Source organism: Myotis myotis, unplaced genomic scaffold, assembly GCF_014108235.1.
Source record: "Myotis myotis isolate mMyoMyo1 unplaced genomic scaffold, mMyoMyo1.p scaffold_m19_p_16, whole genome shotgun sequence".
Taxonomy (NCBI): Eukaryota; Metazoa; Chordata; class Mammalia; order Chiroptera; family Vespertilionidae; genus Myotis; species Myotis myotis.
Window position 1 is genome coordinate 7,834,280 of NW_023416320.1, and position 16,242 is coordinate 7,850,521.

At 40.8% G+C, this 16,242-nt stretch overlaps 1 protein-coding gene across 2 annotated transcripts in view; it reads right to left on the bottom strand.

The window, feature by feature from the left end:
• Window positions 1-2,721: 2,721 nt before the first annotated feature.
• The window catches only part of CDH17 (cadherin 17), a 59,275-nt gene continuing 45,754 nt past the window's right edge, over window positions 2,722-16,242 (bottom strand). For both annotated transcript variants that reach the window (XM_036338601.1, XM_036338599.1), the window contains exons 13-18: window positions 14,645-14,889; window positions 12,300-12,430; window positions 10,770-11,009; window positions 7,362-7,478; window positions 7,112-7,225; window positions 2,722-3,622 (exon numbers count right to left, since the gene is read on the bottom strand). In XM_036338601.1, coding sequence (XP_036194494.1) covers window positions 3,522-3,622; window positions 7,112-7,225; window positions 7,362-7,478; window positions 10,770-11,009; window positions 12,300-12,430; window positions 14,645-14,889 — 948 coding nt within the window. In that variant the 3' untranslated portion in view covers window positions 2,722-3,521. The remainder of the gene's footprint in view (window positions 3,623-7,111; window positions 7,226-7,361; window positions 7,479-10,769; window positions 11,010-12,299; window positions 12,431-14,644; window positions 14,890-16,242) is intronic.

Here is a 16,242-nt window from a genome sequence, read left to right on the forward strand (position 1 = left end):
AATACCCTGTCACCCACCAAGATGACTCCATGGCTAAGCTTCTCATAGCAGAGCAGGCTCCACCGTGTACCATCAGGGCGAAGGCGTGCTCACCCTCAACAAATGCTTTTTTCCTTAATTTTCTCTCCTTTCCCTCCCTCTCAGAATTTGTCTATGCTTCTTCTATGTTCTAAACATGATTTTATAAAAGGGCCATGGGCATTACTGATGTTAAGCTCTATTAAAGAGCTGGACATAAGAAGAAAACTATTCAGGGCAGAATTCCAGAAAACACAGACCCAAATGACTTCATTCCTAGCCAAATTCTCATATGGCTCCTCAGCCCAGGAATTAGGGTGTTTGGGGGAAACCATTATGGATGCTGACCTCGCTTTTACTGTGCATCACTAAGCAACTCCCAGTGTTCAGAAAGCACCTCAGACGGCCGTATTTTAGAATCCCTTCAAGGATTTTAGAAGTAGAGATAGATCTCACCAATTATAGTCTCTTCAGTCAACTGTTCTTCCCCCCCACACCCCGCCACCACCGCCCCCAGGTATAATAAAGCACATGATTTGATTCACTTACTTTTTTAAGTACTTGCACAACTTAGAATTTCATGGATTTCCAGACCATATATTTTGAAGGTCAAGACTTGTTACTGTTTTACACATGTTCTGCCTGCTGTTCAATAGGCATTTATTTATCTTACTTGTCTGGAAGAATGTTTATTATTCTGGTATCTCCATAGAGTATCAAGTCTTGCTTCATTATTTGTACATGTGTCCACTGGTTTTGGTTTATATGGTTAACAGGCAAAATGTTCAACTCAATTGAATTGAGGCAACTTGTTCTGCCAAAAAGAGCAAATAACTGAACTTCTAGAGCAGTGGTTCTCAACCTTCCTAATACAGTTCCTCATGTTGTGGTGACCCCCAATTTCATTGTTACAGGTTGAACATAATTAAAGCATAGTGATTAATCACAAAAACAAAATGTAATTACATATGTGTTTTCCGATGGTCTTAGGCAACCCCTGTGAAAGGATCGTTTGACACCAAAAGGGGTCGCGACCCACAGGTTGAGAACCACTGTTCTAGAAGGTTTTAGAACTCTTCAATTTAATTCTGCATTTACCAAGAAGCTGTTTTATTGAAGGTTCTTTGTTGGCAACAAAGTTACAATGATAATAAGACTTGGTCTCCTGCCCTCAAGGAGTTCAAAGTGTGTACTTCATGAGGGTCAGTGGGAAATGGAAGTGCTCCTACCACAAGAGGGAATGAATCCTAGCCTGACACTTTTCCTCACCACAGTGTGAAAGTTCAGATGAGGCAGCAGCCTGGTCTCCTGTAGGAAATCGGAGAAGCCTTCCTAAAGGGACCGTATTTAAAGTGGTCTTTACGACATTAAAAACGGGTGGGACCTGGTCATGAAGGAAGAGAAGGTTGGGAGGAAGGACCCACCCACGAAAGAAACAGCACAAGAAGTTGAATATTAATCAAAGATTTTAGATAAAAAGGTTCTATGTGTTCAGCCTATTATTAGGTGATACAAATTGGTCCAGAGAAGATAACATTAAATTGAGGCAGGAGAGATCTCCTGAGCCCATCTTAGCAGACTTAGACCCAAAACCAAAACCAAAGGCCTTGGGAATGCTTTGGTTTTTCAGTAATCCTATATAATAAAAGCCTAATATGCAAATCAACCAATGACGGAACAACTGGTGGAACAACTGGTTGCTATGACACGTACTGACCACCAGAAGGCAGACACTCAGTGCAGGAGCTGCCTCCAGCCCACAGACCCCAGGCCACTTAAGGCAGGGGCCAGCAGGGGGCCCCCCCAATCACCCCATTGATAGTCCCAAAGATCGGCCCTGATCGCCAGCCAGGCCTAGGGACCTTACCCATGCACGAATTTCGTGCATTGGGCCTCTAGTGACAATATTTCTTGAAAATAAGCAGGACAAGCAATAATGCAGTTTTTGTAAGTGACCTAAATGTCAGGTCACAGTCACTCTTGGCCAATAACACACAAGCAAAAATATCCATAGAAGCTGCTGAGGATGTTAGACTATCCCTTAGGTGGGGGAATCACTTGTGAAGTAAATATGCTTTTGGTGTTTCTGGATTTTGTTCTCTTTGGTTTGTCTTTTAATGTGTGGTGATACAGGAGAGAACCTCACCCATCATGAGCCTCCCAATGGCCTCATGTGGAAAACAACAATGAAATGAAACACAGGTAAAGAGTTTGAAGCACAGGATACAAGAAAGCAATACTGAAGTCTTAGAAACAGTTTGGATATTTTCTTTGGTTTTCACTTTTTTTACTTTAAGAATAGAAACCCACAAACAGGATTATTTATGAAAACTATAACTCTATGGTCTGCTTCAGCCATGATGTAAGAGCACCTTTCTTAGATCTGAGTTCTTTTCAGAAAATTCTGAGAGGTTGTGTAACGTTGAATGCTTTCAAGGCTCAAATCAAGAGTCAGAAAACAAATAGCTCTGGGACTAGAAATGCTTCCAAATCTCTAAGGTTCTCATTTAAATTTAAAAATTCTAGCATATTTGCCTTAAACCCATTCCATGGTCATGAGAGCAGTGAAATTTTATTTCACCGTAGACTCCTCCTCTTGGTCTAACTCTACGTGGAAGGCAATTTTGATGAACAATAGGTAACCGTTGTTACCCAGCCCTTTCCTCAACAAATGCAAAGAACGAGGAAGCAGAACCAAAGAGATTCGGGCAACAAAACCAACCACAGCCAACATTTATTCTTGATTTTTGTCACGACTTCTTTCATGCTTCCTTATTTTCCTCCACACATTAAATATACAATAACCAAAAACTTTATTAATATACACATAAAGAAAACATGGGCAGCATGCAAGTGTAGTAGGTAGTATGTGAACCCAGCCAGTGGTTGTTTCTGCCGTGGGCCTCTCTGTGGTCTGTGGAGGGCTTGTGGCGCTCCCAAGTAGAAGAACCGCAAATGAAGAGCAACACAAGCCACAGTGAACTAAAGAAGACTAACAACACCCAAGAGTTTCTGTTCAAACTAAGGAAAAAAGTTCATCTTTTAATTTTAAATAAAACTTCACTTTGTTTTTTTTCTCCAACAAATGTTTTTAAATTAGTGAAATACTAAAGGAGAAAGGAAGGAGACAAATGATGGATAAGAAGCGTAAACTGAATCCAGGAAGTTCTGTGGTGGATGACTGATAAATCTCCTTGATGAAGAGAAAAAAAAAAACCCCAGACTATTTCATCATCCCATCTTTCCCTAAAGGGGAAAAACACATATATTTTGTTTTGGGATAAATAGCTAAGGCTTTTGCAGAGGGGAAAGTGTCATGAGAAAATAGAAAATATCTCTGATGTCTATAGCACACAAAATACCTAAAAGTAATAAAATATTAAAGGGCAAGAAGGCATATCTGTAAAAAATTATAGTGCATATGTTGGATGAAAAGCAAAAATTATGGGATTAAATGGTGGTGTTATCCAAATGGCACTTGGTACAAATATTTCTTTTCAAATTCAATTTCTCAGAGGTGTGGCTTCAGATCCCTGAGCACTTTCAACATTATCTTTGCCTTTGTTCTTCTTCAGTCGTATAAACACAACTGTTAAAATTACACCTGAAAGAGAAAACTCAGGGTCAAATAGATGGAATCTTAAAATGTACTGTCCCATTTATTTATAAAGCAGTAAGTTCCCTGGTAGGAAAAAGTGACTCATACAACTTCATTTATGCCTGTGGTTCAACAAAATTGTTTTGTCCTGGTGAAAAGGGGATTGTAGGCCTTGACCTTCTTGGATAAGTAAGCTTATCACTTTTGTTATTGTCAGTAAGTATGCACCAAGTCCTAAATCATATCTAAACTGGTAGCTATTGCTTGGTCTCTATCAAAGAATATAGAGTCTAATGCCTGCACTACTCTGAAAATTACGTGTGTAAGCATCAGACAGAGTTCCTGAACTTTCTATATAGTCAATAAATGTTGATTCCAGTCTTTCATCCCTTTCCACAGGAGAAATAGTCCAATCAGAACAACCAGAAAGTTGTTCTCAGACGTGTTCACCTGCCTAAAGCCTACTTTCACTGTGTCCACATCAAATAGCACATTTTCGTTGTCACCTTCCTCATGGCTCCAGATTGAGACTATCTAACCTCTGAGATTTTTCCCATTTCTGAACTCCTTTAAAATTACATTGTGCCTTTGAGCACTAAATGTGTACTATAAATCAGAGACTGATACAGAAAAGGGAGTAGTTGTTTCTTAATTAATGTGGCAGCTAAGTTCACAGGAGGAATCCTGGCAGAAAAGACTGGATGCTCAGAGACCCATTTAGAAACTTAAACAAGGACCCTGGCAGGTGGCTTCTGGTAGCTCTGGAGCTCCTCCAAAGAAGTGCCCCAATCTGGGGGGGGGGGGGCTACCCCCACACACCTCTGCCACCCACACCAGAGGCCTACATGCTACATCAGTGCATCAGCAGCAGTCGCAACTGAACACCACATCCAGCTGAGCCAGGGGTCTGTCCCACATACCAGTGTAATCATGACAATTGTGCCACTGGGCCCCATAGAACACCTCTACATAAGGGCACTCTCAATGCTGTAAGACATGGCTGATCTACCTGATATGTACAGTAAACACAGAGACTTAGGCAAAAGAGGAGACCGAGGAATATGTTCCATACAAAAGTACAAGATAAAACCCCAGAAAAAGGACCCAATTGGAGCTCATGTTATCTCCAATGAATGGAGATAAGCAATCTACCAGATAGAGTTCCAAGTAATGACCATAGGATGCTCACTGAGCTCAGAAGTATGGATATACACAGAAATAACAAAAAGACGGAAAATGTAAAAGAGAACCAATAAGAACTGAAGAATACAAGAAACTGAGATGAAAAAATGCACAGAGGGAATCAATAGCAGATTAGCTGATGAAAAACAAACAGATAAGTGATATGGAAGACAAAGTAATGGAAATCACCCAACTAAAACATCAAAAAGAATAAAATAAATTACCAGGAGAGTATAAGAGACCTCTAGGACATCAAGTTTACTAACATTTGTATTAAAGAGGCTCCGTAAGTAAAAGAAAAAGGACAGAAAACCTATGTGAAGAAATATCGGCTGGAAAACCTCCCTAGCCTGGCAATGGAAACAGATATCCAAGCAGGGGTGGGGAACCTTTTTTCTCCCAACGGCCATTTGGATATTTATAACATCAGTTGTGGGCCATTTAAAATGATCAACTTATAAATTAGCCTGCTATAGTTTGTCAAACATTTAATTAACTCACTCCTAATGCCTTAGCAGGGCCAGACCAAATGATTTCGAGGGCCTTATATGACCTGTGGGCCAGACATTCCCCACCCCTGAACAGGAAGCACAGACAGTCCCAAACATGATGAACCCAAAGAGACCCACATGAATAATTTAAATGTCAAAAGTTAAAAACAAAGAGAAAAATCTTAAAAGTAGCAAGAGAAAAAAAATTACATACAAAGAAATCCCCATAAAACAATCAGCTGATTTTTCATCAGAAACTTTGCAGACCGGAAGGGGGTGGCACAATATATTTAAAGTGAGGAAAGGAAAAACCTATAACCAAGAAATACTCCACCAGATAATCTTACTCTTCAGAACTGTAGGAGAGAAAATGAGTTTCTCAAACAAGCAAAAGCTAAAAGAGTTAATCACCACTGCACTGGCATTGCAAGAAATATTAAAGAAACTTCTGAGAGCTGAAAAGAAAAGGCCAAAACTAGATATAAGAAAATATATAAAAGGAAAAAATCTCACTAGCAGAGGCAAACATGTAGCAAAACTAGTGGATCAACCACTTATAAAGCAAATATAAACGTTAAAAAAACAAAAGCTGTAAAATCATTTATATCAACAATAATTAAGAGATACAAACATACACACACAAAGAAAGATATATAACGTCAAAAACATAACGTGGGTGAGGGATAGAGATGCAGTACTTTTAGAAAGCATTTGAACTTAAGCAATCAACAACTTAAAATAGACTATTACATTCTATTATATAATCTCATGGTAACCACAAACCAAAACCTTTAATAGATACACACAAAAATAGAGAAAGAAATCTAAATATAACACTAAAGAAATTCATCAAATCACAAGGGATGAAAGCAAGAGAAAAAGAAAGGAACAGAGAAGAACTACAAATATAATCAGAAAACAACAAACAAAATGGCAAAAAACACATACCTATCAATAATTACTTTAAATATAGACTAAATGCTCCAATCAAATGACAGAGTGGGGCTGAAAGGAAAACATATCAAGACCTATACATAATGTTGTCTACAAAAGACCCACTTCAGATATTTAGATATTCACAGACAGAGTGAAGGGATGGAAAAAGACATATGCAAATGGAAATTAAAAGAAAGCTGGGGTAGCAACACTTAGACAATATAGACTTTAAAACAAAGATTGTGAGGTGAGACAAAGAAGGGCATCACATAATGATAAAGTGATTAATCCAACAAGAGGATGTAACACTTGTAGACATCTATGCACCTAATGTAAGAGCACCCAAATATGTAAATAAATAAAATACTAACTGACATAAAAAGAGAGATGGACAGTTACACAATTATAGTAGGGACTTTAATACCCCACTTTCATCAATGAATAGATCATCCAGAGAGAAAATCAACAAGGAAAATTTGACCTTAAAGGACATAATTGATAAAACTTTACCCATACTCAAAGATAAAAAGAGAAGTGGCCCAAAGAAATAAAATCAGAAATAAAAGAGAAGGTGCAACTGAAACCACAGAAATACAGAGGATCACAATAGATTACTATGAATTATAATTATACACCAACGTTTATGCTTTAAAGCCTCATATTTCCCAAAGTAACCAATCAGGCAATGAGAGGAAGAGGGTGATACTAAAACAGTACCTCCAACCAGGAAGGTTTGATATGGTTTACTGGTGACCTATATTCTTGGCTATATCCCAGGTTGCCATTTGAGCAGCCACCAGAGCAACCCATTAAGACAGACCCGTAGGTGAGCTAATGTTTCTAAGGACCAGAACAGAAATCCTTGAATCTGAGAGATGACACTCACCAATGACCAAAAATGTAGTCAGGAGTACGCCAACTGTCGCGCCCACAGTAGGTATCCCAGGCATATGACCTACTGGCCTGAAACACCTCCCTTCCACACACGAGCAGAAAGTGACTGAAAAGCAGAACAGGATTTGGTAGTTTAGGTTTTTAAGTAAACAATTGCAGAGTCTCATATCAAAGGTGACAAGTCTTTCAAACTACGCTTGGAAACAGACACTATACCAGGTTGTCTACAGCAAAATGCCTACCTGGTAAAGAGACAGTCCCCTCCAAAGGTGGCCGACCTCCATCGTTGATGCGGATCGGGACGTTATAAACTCTCTCCTCGAAGCGGGTGTGTTTGGTGGAGAGTCTGGCATGAGTGCCTGTCAGAATAAGGGTAAAATGAATGGCAACTTCAGTACCCAGATCAGCAGGAATCAAGCTCATATTTGTATCACATACTGAGGGTGACTGGGAAACGGTTAGATATGAGTTAAACTACCCAAAGTATCTCCACTCCACATGTACCTTCCATAATGTCAAAAGGAGTTAATGCATTTCAAGTCCTCAGTTTATGATTTAGAAACAAATACTAAATACAGTCAGTTATCATAATCCCCAGCAGTTACGTTCATAAAGTTGCCATGAACACTGAATTATAAAGAAAAAATATTTGAAGAAATTATTGCTGACTTCCCCACCCCCCAAATTTAATAAGAACTAAATTCCCAATCCAAGAAAATCAGCAAATCTTAGGGGAAAGGAAAAAAAACCCCACAACTATGAAAAGGCACATAATAATCAAATTGCTTAAAGTTAGTAATAAAGAGAAAATCTTAAAAGCATCCAGAGTAAAAAGACACATTACATTCAAGGGAACAAAAAAGAAAAAAAAATGCAATGCAGAATACAGTGGAGAAATCTTTAAAGTACTGGGAAAAAAGCTCAATAAATTGAAATGTATTCCAGTCAAATGTTCTCTGGTCACTATGGAATTAAATTAGAAATCACTAACCAGAAAGATATAGAAAATACCCGAATATTGGGGAACTAAATAACACACTTCTAAATAACTCATGGGTCACAGATGAAATCTAAAAAAAAAAAATTAGAAAGTATTTTAAACTGAATGAAAATGAAAACACAATACATAACTTTGTGGAATGCAGTTAAAGTGACACTAAAAGCTAAGTTTATGGCACCAAATGCCTATATTCACAAAGAAAGAAGTTCTCCAGTTAATTACCTCAACTTCCCCCATAATGAAAATAATACAAGAACAAGTTAAATATAGCATAAGAAGAAGAAAGAAAATAATATATATCTACAAGCAATGAAATACAAAACAAAAACACAATAGAGAAAATCAATGAAATCAAAAGCTGGTTCTCTGAGAATATCAATAAAATGAATAGCCTTTAGTCAGATTGATCAGCGAAAAAAAAAGAGACATTATTTTCCAATATCAAAGTGAGGTCATACCACCACAAAGCCTAAAGATATGAAGAGAATAATAAAATAATATTACAAGTAACTTGTGCCAATAAATTAAATAAATCAAATGAAATAGACAAATTATTTGAAAGATATAAACTACAAACTCAACCAAGAAGAAGTCTATAACTTGAATAGCCCTGTATCTATTAAAGAAGTTGTATTCGTAGATAAAACTTTCTACAGACAAAACTCCAGACAAATACCTTGGCTTGTTTCTGATCTTAGAGAGGAAGCTTTCCTATTTCACCATCACGTCTAAAGTTAGCTGTGGGTTTTCACAGATGCCTTTTGTCAGGTCGAGGACTTTCTCTTCTATTCCTAACTTGCTGAGAGGGTTGTTTGCTTTTTAAAAATTAGGAATGGGTGTTAAAGTTTTCAAGTGCTTTTTTTTGCATCTATTGAGATGACTGTATGGTTGATTTGTGTGTGTGTGTGTGTGTGTGTTTAATTTGTTAGAAATTAAAATGCACTGTTGAAAATGAAAACGCAAGCCACAGCCTGGGAGAAAATGTTTGTAAACAGGTACCTGACAGATCATGTGTATCTTTACTAGACAAAGAATGCTGATGACTCAACAATAGATGCCAAACAGCCAATTTTTTAAAAATGGGCACAGCATTTGTCCAGACACTTCACCAATGAAGATATATGAATGATATATAAGTACATGAAAAAATGCTCACCATCATTAGTCACTAGGGAAATATTAATTAAAACCATCATGAAATACCATTACACTCCCACTAGAATGGCTAAAATTAAAGAGACTGAGCATAGCAAGTATTAAGGAGAATGTTGAGGACTCTCACACAATGGTGGGACTATAAAATGTTATAGACTACTTGGAAAGCAATGTGACGGTTTCTTAAAAATTTAACCATACAGCTACCATAGTACCGAGCATTGCACTTCTAGATATTTAATCAAGAAAATGGAAGTATATGCTCCAACAAAATACTTCTTCACAAATGTTCATAGCAGCTTTATTTGTAATAGCAAAAATTGGAAGTCGCCTAAATGACAATCAATTAGTGAGTGAATAACAGATTGTGATAGATTCATACCATGGAATACTACTCTGCAATTAAAAAAAAAATGTATTGATACACACAACAACATGGCTAAAACCCAAAATAAAGATACTCAGTGAAATTAGCCAGGTGAAAAAAGATTACATATTGTATTACTTTATTTTGATAAAATTCTTGAAAATGCAAACTAATCTATAGTAGATAGAAAGAAGATCAGTAGTTACCTGGTGATGGGGGAAAGGCTGAAAGAGTGGGCTGAAACTGGGGACTCTAAGAGCGTGTAAAACTTTTTTTGGGGGGAGGGGGGTTGAAATAGAATTATCCTGATTGTGCTGACTGCATTCAATGGTGTTGACATATGTCAATTTTTATTTATTTTTTTATTTTATTTTTCAATATTTTTTTTATTTCAGAGAGGAAAGGGTTAGAGAGATAGAAGCATCAATGATGAGAGAGAATCATTGATCAGCTGCCTCCTGCACACCCCCTACTGGGGATCGAGCCTGTAACCTAGACATGTGCCCTTAGCCGGAACTGAACCTGGGACCCTTCAGTCTGCAGGCCGATGCTCTATCCACTGAGCCAAACTGGCAAGGGCATATGTCAATTTTTATAAAATTGTATGCTTTAAATGTGTGCTGCTTATTGTATGTCAATTATCTATAATAATAAAAGTGTAATATGCTAATTAGACCAGATGACCTTCCGGATGAAACAAGGGCTGCGAGGGAAGCCGGGTCCTGGGTGCCAGAGGGAAGCCGGTGCCAGCAGCCAGGGGAAGGAAGGCCTACTCTTACACGAATTTCGTGCATCGGGCCTCTACTATTTCAATAAAGCTGTTTTTAAGCATCATTATGAAATCTGTTTCTCAGCTGCCATTGGAAATTTTGCAAATGCTGCTCAGATTATCCAACTATCCATCTCCATACACTCCAGGGGTGGCGGTGTGTGAGCCATCTTTCCTCCCTCCAAAGCCTGGGGCTCTCTCCCCTCTGGGGAGCTCCCCTCTGCAAGTTCCCAAAGCAGGCGGCTCCTCCCTGGAGCCTGGGGAGCGCCCCGTGCTGAGTGCTGCAGGCCCATCGAGGCACATAAAAGCCCATGTCATCATCCACCAGTGTTTTCCTCCATGTGCTTTTGATAACTCACCATTGATTTTGGAAATTTCCCAGTCGTTTTGTAAGCTTTCGCTGCCAAGGGCAAATGTAAACTGTGGGCCCCGAAATGACTGCAGATCATCGTCCGTCGCCTGGATGATGTGGCTCCCGGGCGCGCTGAGGGGGTGGCAGAAGAACAAGCCTGTGTACTCCTTCGCTAGCCGCGGCGGGTTGTCGTTCACGTCGGTCAGAGCCAGGTGGAACCCCGCTGCGGTGCTCAAGGACGACCCACCTAGGGAATTGAGTGATTAAAACGGAATATCAGCTCTCTCCTTTCCTCTTAGTAAGACAGAATATTTCTTTCTTTCTTTTTTTAAAATTACAATTCAAGTTAGTTGATTATATTGAGGTAGCGGAAAGATAACAAACGTTTAGAATCAGACCTGGTTAAAAAGCCTTCATGATAATAATAAGACTGATGTGCTAATGTCTTATAGACATTACTTCAAAACGGCTCTGATTTGCATTTATAGGTAGAAGACTGAGGCCCAAAGAAGGTGTGTGACTTGCCCAAGGTCACACGGCAAGGAAAGCTTCCAGCCCAGGAGGTCTGAGGTCAGAGCCCACACCGTCCATTGCTCCTCAGCACTGACTTGGCAGGCCCGTTATGTTTTCTCAGCCTCGGTTATTCGGCTGTCATGCATGTGGCTCCGGGAGGATCCCACGCGCCGCGTTCTTAGGAAAGTGTGAAGGGCTGCACAGTGGTTACTCACTCTGGTAGGGGGTGAGAAACTTGGACGCGGTAGCCTAGAGGGTTGGCAGCTAGGTGATCGTGAGCAAGCTGTGTAGCTGCTCAGTGCCTTGGTTTCCTCATTCCTAAAATATGGTTGTTAACAGAACCTACCCCACAGTGTTGCAGGAGGAAGTCATCACACCGAGTGCTTCAAACACGGCTGTCAGTGCAACGTAAAGACTGTGTTCTCGTTCTCCCTGACTTCAACACAGACACTGTTTCTACAATTTCTAGCTCCAACCCGCTTCAATTACAGTTATCCCTGCCTTCTTGCTTTCCTTGTCAAATGTTTTCTCTGTCCCTGACTACACTTGAAAAGCTACTGTGCTCTTGGGTCATTTCATCGATTATTTCAGGGATGCCAACTGCAAGTTGGAGCAGGGTTGTGAACCTGGTTTTGATTCATCAATCTGCTCAATGCCCAAGGCCTTTAGGACACATGCAGAGTGAAGTGAAACATCGAGATGAGAGAGAGAAACATCTCAGAGAGAGAGAAACATCAATGATGAGGGAGAGTCATCGATTGGCTGCCTCCTGTACAACCCCCACGGGGGGTCAAGCCCACAACCCAGGCATGTGCCCTTGACCGGAATTGAACCTGGGACCCTTCAGTCCTGAGGCTGACGCTCTATCCACTGAGCCAAACCAGCCAGGGCTCCCTTCACTTCTGTATCCTTCTTGTTCTTCCAGTCTAAGCTATTCTGACAATCTGACCCACTCACTTTCCCTCCCTCTTATTTCTACTGGTGTGTCCCCTATTAATTTGTTACTTTTTTTTCTTTTGCTCACCTACTTCAGTGGCCACCACTTGTACGCGATACAGACTTTCAGCTTCCCTGTCCAGTGGAGCCGCACTGAAGATCTCGCCAGTGGCAGGGTCAATTCTCAGCCAGCCTCTCGTGTCGCCTCTCAGGGAATAACTTCACAAAGTGAAAAGAGCAACAGAAAGCCCATGTTACTTTATGTGGAAACGGGAGGGTAGTTTATGCATCACTGTGCTGTTATGTCAACATTAGCCCTTGCATATTATTTACGGCATATTTTAAAGATCATTATGTAATACTATTAATGCTTTATTTGCGTATCTTCTCTCTTCAAAACGGGGATTTGCTCATCTTTACAAAGTGGTAGTTGTACTTGTTTCATTAGAAAATGTGTAGCCACAAACTCAGGGGGAAAAACAGGTAAACTTTTCTGGCAATCAACGAATTCTAATGAAAACAACCTGGAAACATCTTTTAAAAAGGATTAGTAAACCACCCTTCTAAGGAAACGTGAGCACCCAGTGGTGGAGATGTTGTGTGAATGGGTGGATACTCAGAGGCCACCGGTGGCCCTGTGAGCTCTCCCATTCAACAAACATCTACTGAGTGTTTAGCAAACATCAGGCAGACGGGAGATTACAAAAAGGGGCTCCGGGCCAGTGGAGGAGACAGACACAGAGATAAATAACTCCCATGGGAAGTGGGAAAGAGTGAAAGGGGCCCTCTGGAGCCCCAGAGAAGTTCATGGGAATCAGAGCAGCCTTTCTGAAGGAGTAGATGCTAGCTGAGGCAAGAAAAGGAGCTGCAAGAAGGGACTGCACGTGCTGCCGCCTGGAGGCCAAGGAATAGCTTGCCGTGTGGGAGAGTCAGACGCTCCACAGTGTCGGGGTAAAGATGGGAAGCCGTGGATGGAAACGACGAAGCCAGAGAGCCTGGAACGAGCCAGACCGTGGGAAGCAGGGGGCAGCCTTGGAATGGTGTTCAGCAGGAAGGCAACCTAGTCATATCGGTGCTACCAGTGGCACTCACTGGTGGGTGTGTCAGATGAATTTGAGAGAGACAAGACTAGAAGCACAGGAAAAACAATTGGTACAGCCCTCTGTGGAGCAACACAACATAGCCACAGGCTGTTCATTTCTTTAGACCAAAGCATTTCACCTCTGGAAAATTTCCCTCAACAAAAACAATTTAATAGAAGGTATAAAAGAATTACGTGCATACAAACATGCAAAACATTTTATATAATGAAAAAATACTGAACACAACCTACATGCTCAAGAAAAGGTAATGATTAAAAAGTTATGATGTGTTAGTTCAGCAAATTATTTTTTTCAGTTATAGTATATTCTATATGCCAAGCACTGTGTTGGGCTGTGTATGCCGGTGATGTACAAGAAACCCTATGTAACTAGGATTTCATCCCTGAGTGAGATGGGAACCCTTTGGAGGGCTCTCAGAGGAGTCATGTGATCTGATTTCCGTTTTTAAAGGAGTATTCTGATTGCAGTAAATAGACTCAGTGTGGGGCAAGGATGAATCCAGAAAAGAGCGATGGTGGCCTGAACCATGGCAAAAGTGATGAGAAGCACTTGCATTCTGGATATATTTCAATGAAAAAAATCTCTAATCTTTACTCGTGGATTGGTTTAGGATCCATGGGGTGTTGATGGTTTATAAGTTTATGGAGCTGAGAGAAAGAGAAGAATTAACTTATTCAGGCCAAAATCTTCAGAGTCATCTTAATTCTTAACTGACTTATCACTAGCCTCTGAACTGTTCATTGTTCTTTATTCTTAAAACACTTTTCTCATTTGTCCTCCAAGACTGTTTCTTACAGGACGCTGTCCTCAGTCTTCTTCTTCATCTTTCTAATCTCATTTAATAGTATATACATTCTATCTTCTCCTTGAGCTATCTGAGAGTTTTTTTAAATGGCTTTGTTTTCCCCACTCATAAACTCAAATTTTTTTCTCTTGTCTTTGACTCTTCCCCAAACCCTGGCCGCGGGGACTGGTTCAGACACAGGATCTGGCTTTGGGTAGCCCCGTCGCTGGACCCCATCTCCTGAACTTACCAGCTCTCAGTGGGACCTGCAGTGAGTGGGCCGGATGCAACCTCCCATGCTTCCCACTTGTCTGAGCCTGGATTTCCCCCACTCCCCACGCAGGGTACTGACCCCTGCAGGAACCAAGGTCAAGTTCACCATATGCACTGGAGATGGCTTCAAATCGCTGGCTGCTCCCTTAGGAGAGAGCCTTGGAACCAGGCCAGGTCCTCTGTGCCCCCCATCCGCACCTCCACCCCCAGCCCTTCTTCCCTCCCACTGGCCTTGGTCTCAGCACAGCTAGGCTTGCCCAGCCTGCTCTCTACCTTATGTCCAGACCTTCCGGATCCTTGGCAGTCATGTTGCCCACTTTGGTGCCTATGGCCACGTCTTCACTGACTTTTGCTTGGACTATGTGCTGGGGAAATTGAGGGGCTTCGTTCACATTTGTCACAAAAAGGGTGAACGTGGCGAACGAGCTGGCATTGTACTGAACACCATGCACCAGAGGCTCCGGGTTTTCCGCTTGGAACACAATGTTGTGAATGGCTGTTGTTTCAAAATCAAGAGGCTGTGTGGGGGGAAAACAGAGAAAATTAACTTGGGGAGGACTCGTTCCCTATAAGATTCATTCCCTGTTCTCCTTTAAACACCCTCACTGAGCAGCGGCTCACTGAGTCAGTGCCAGCAAGCACCTACTTCTCACAATGATAATGGAGCCATGAAAAAGTCTGTGCTGCAGGATTTATCAGAGCTTTCAAGGTGCTAATATGCATGCAGACGCTCCTAGAAGAGCCAGTCAATGCAGCACTCCTCCAGTTTATCTAACCCTGGGACAGTTCATTCACTCATTCAGCAGAAACCTATCGATTCTCTCAAGCGTGGAAAATGCTTAGAGATGTCCCCATTATATGGAGAACGATTTTAGAGGCACCTCGGGATCCAAATCCCCAAGTAAAAGTCCTTAAACTCATGGTGAGTGGGAGAGGTTAGAGAAATGATCGAAAGACAGATGACCTGCTCTTGTTCCAGATCATTCCAGACAGAGCCAGAAATGAAAAATCAAAAATCCAATTTTGGTTTAGTGTGAGGAAGAATTTTAATAGGGCTACATAGAAAGACAGTCAGAGTTGCTTCAGAAATAGTTCTCAACTCTGGAAGGTTTCAAGAATGGGCTTAAACAACATGCGACAACCTAGCACAGAAAGGACTGAAATATCATTTTTAAGCAATTGGTTCTATGGGACTTTGAAGGTCTCCCTAAAGGCACAGAGTCCACAATTCTATGGGAAAAACTGCCAATCCTAAAGAGTAGAACCACCCCTAAAGTTGGACTTCTTAACTGGGATTAAAGGGCTTCTGGCGATCTGTGAACCCCTAGAAGCCAAAATCTAAATATTATACGTATGTGCAGATGTGAATTTTTTTCTAATGATAGTTATGTAGTTTCATGAGAGTCTCAGTGGTATCCAGGACCTCAAAAAGATGAAGGAACTGAAGCAAAGCCCCAAAGGTACATTCTAGATTATGGGAACTGCACTATTTTGTTCATTCTTCCATGCCTACAGCACCCAGGACTTCTTGGTGAGCTGTCAGTCCTTTAACTGTTTATATCTATTCATATCATTGATTAAACAAAAATGTTAATATCCATTTGTGAAGAGAAAAACTCATGGAGGTTTGACACATGATTGCATTAGCTCAGCCTGCCCTTCCTTAATATCTGAAAAAAACTCACCCTGAGTCAGAAGTTGGCTCAGTGCTGTCCTCTCCAGGTTGGCTTCCCTCATCCCCACCCTCCATCCCCAAATGGATGAACTCCACATCCTCTGCAATCTCAGTACCCGAACAGGATTCTAATTATGTTATTATCTATTTCAGATTCTACTGTCCATAAGTTCTCTGAGAGGAGAAATTGTGTTAT